Below are 2313 nucleotides of genomic sequence, written 5' to 3' on the forward strand. Positions count from 1 at the left end.
ATTTTTAAACTTCAAGTGCTGTGTTTCCTTAGTTGTCTCCCAATATCTTATTTCTATTCTGAACTTGTCTAGCTTCTGTTTCTCACTACTCCCATGCTAAGCATGTCTGATGATAAATTTTAGCCTAAATAATCCCGCAGCAGGGCTGTACACAGGTGTATTTTACTGCGTGTTGTCACTAGCACGGGTGTTGTCAGGCACAATCCACCCCGCAACTTGTTGCTTGCTAAAAGGCTGCTGGTGGGTGATCATCCAGGCAATTTCTGTCAACAGGTAGGGACCTGGTGTGGTCATCGCCTGCCTGGTCTGTGTCACCGTCTGGGGAGGAGCAGCGGAATCAAAGCTTTGGCACAAATTAATGTGTAGATCCTGCCCGCCATGCCCAGACTCTTCTTCTTGCCTCTCCAGGACTGTCCTCTGGAGTTTCTGTACTACCTTAAAGCTTCTCCTGCAAGAATAAAACCTCAGAAAACAATATTTTCCTCTGAATATTGCTTAGTTTTGCAGGCTTGTCTCATGGGTAAATGACAGAATGAAGACAGAGCAACAAAAGGCAATTTTGTGATCACATTTAATGTCCCCGAGCACTTTCCCAGACCGCTTTCTGCCCTATAAATTTGTAGGAACTTCTTGTATTTGGCCCATGGCAGAGAAGCCAGGGCTGCTTAGGCAAAAGTGCCGTCCGAGGGAAGCTGGATGCTGACCTTTTTCTCTCCTCTTGCAGATTATTTCCAGATGTCAGCTGAGCAGTGATGAGGAACCATCAAAGAAACAAGCCTTTCACGAGCAATGGACTGTAAAAGTTCCTTGGTTATCCTCGAAAGATGAACTTTCCACTTGATAGGAACTTTTAAGCCATAACAACCCCATTTATTCAGCATTTCTGATCCATTCCCCTGCCCCGTCACTCCCATCTTGCACAGCCTAATAACAATATGGATTCCTGATCTGGCTCTTGCACTGATGCAGAGTCCTCATCTTATCCCCCTTAGGGCTTGAAACTGTCCCCTTTTTCTAAACACAAAAGCAAGATTGTGCTGCATGGCTTCTGATCCCTTTAGCCACCCCAACAGCAGCTCCTCCTCTTTCATCCTTGTGGGTGTCCCCAGCCTGGAAGCTTTCCCCACCTGCCTGGGCATCCTCTTCTGCTCAAGCTACATCATCGCCTTGGTAGGAAATGGTCTAGTTTTGCTGGTCATCGGGCTGGACAACTCCCTGCGTGAGCCCGTCCATTGGTTCCTTGGCATGCTGGCGGTCACTGATCTGGTGATGGTGACATCTGTCGTCCCCAAGATGCTAAGTGTGTTCTGGCTGAACTCTAAGGAGATTGGCTACGTGGCCTGCTTTGTTCAGATGTTCCTTGTTCACTCCACAACAGCAGAGGAGTCGGGAGTGCTCCTGGCCATGGCCATTGACCGCTACATCGCAATTTGTCACCCCCTCAGGTACCAAGCTATCTTGACTCGCCAAACAGTTGCCCAAATTGGCCTGGCCATTGTGGTGAGAGCTCTCCTTTTCATGGTCCCCTTGGCAGGGATGATGACAGACCTCCCCTATTGCCGCTCCCACGTGGTTCCCCACTCGTACTGTGAGCACATGGCGGTGGCCAAGCTGGCGTGCGTGGACCCCAGACCCAACAGGCTGTACAGCGTGGCTGGGTCCTCTCTTATCGTGGGGATGGACATGGCTTTCATCGCTGTGTCCTATGGGATGATCCTCAAAACCGTCCTGGGGAAGAAGTCATGCTGGAAGGCCCTGAGGACCTGCGGGTGTCACGTCTGCACGATGCTGCTGTACTACGTCCCTGGGATAGTCTCCATCTACGCGCAGCAGTTCAGCAGCGGCGTCCCTGTGCACGCACAGGTTCTGCTGGCGGACCTCTACCTGATCCTCCCCGCTGTGCTCAACCCCGTTGTTTACAGCATAAGGACCAAGCAGATCTGTCAGGCAGTGCTCAAAATGCTGTTTTCCAGGAAGAATCGTGCCTGGAACCACAGTCAATGTTTTTTCCAGGTGTACGCATAAAGACAGCACCAATTTCTTTCCTATGGTGACAAAAGTGATGAACTGACCACATGAGACCCTACTCTGTGACAAAACTCCTTGGGACTCGGATCATCGGCAAATATGAGAGTCCTGTTTCCCTTCCTCCTTTCCAGGTGATGCAGAGAAGTAAGCGGCCACTTCTCTGAGATGTTCCCAATACCATCAACATCCCTGTGGTAAATTAAAGCAACATTTCAGGTCTCTGGGTACATATGTGTAAATACACAGATTCTGTTCCCAATGAGGAAATTTGTTACGTGCTTTCAT

At 49.5% G+C, this 2313-nt stretch overlaps 1 protein-coding gene across 1 annotated transcript; it reads left to right on the forward strand.

The window, feature by feature from the left end:
- Nucleotides 1-772: 772 nt before the first annotated feature.
- On the forward strand, nt 773-2313 carry LOC136111397 (olfactory receptor 52I1-like). The gene has a single exon (XM_065855591.2). The coding sequence runs from the start codon at nt 1042-1044 to the stop codon at nt 2023-2025; it is 984 nt and encodes a 327-aa protein (XP_065711663.1). The 5' UTR covers nt 773-1041; the 3' UTR covers nt 2026-2313.

The sequence above is a fragment of the Patagioenas fasciata genome, chromosome 1, assembly GCF_037038585.1.
Source record: "Patagioenas fasciata isolate bPatFas1 chromosome 1, bPatFas1.hap1, whole genome shotgun sequence".
Classification (NCBI taxonomy): domain Eukaryota; kingdom Metazoa; phylum Chordata; class Aves; order Columbiformes; family Columbidae; genus Patagioenas; species Patagioenas fasciata.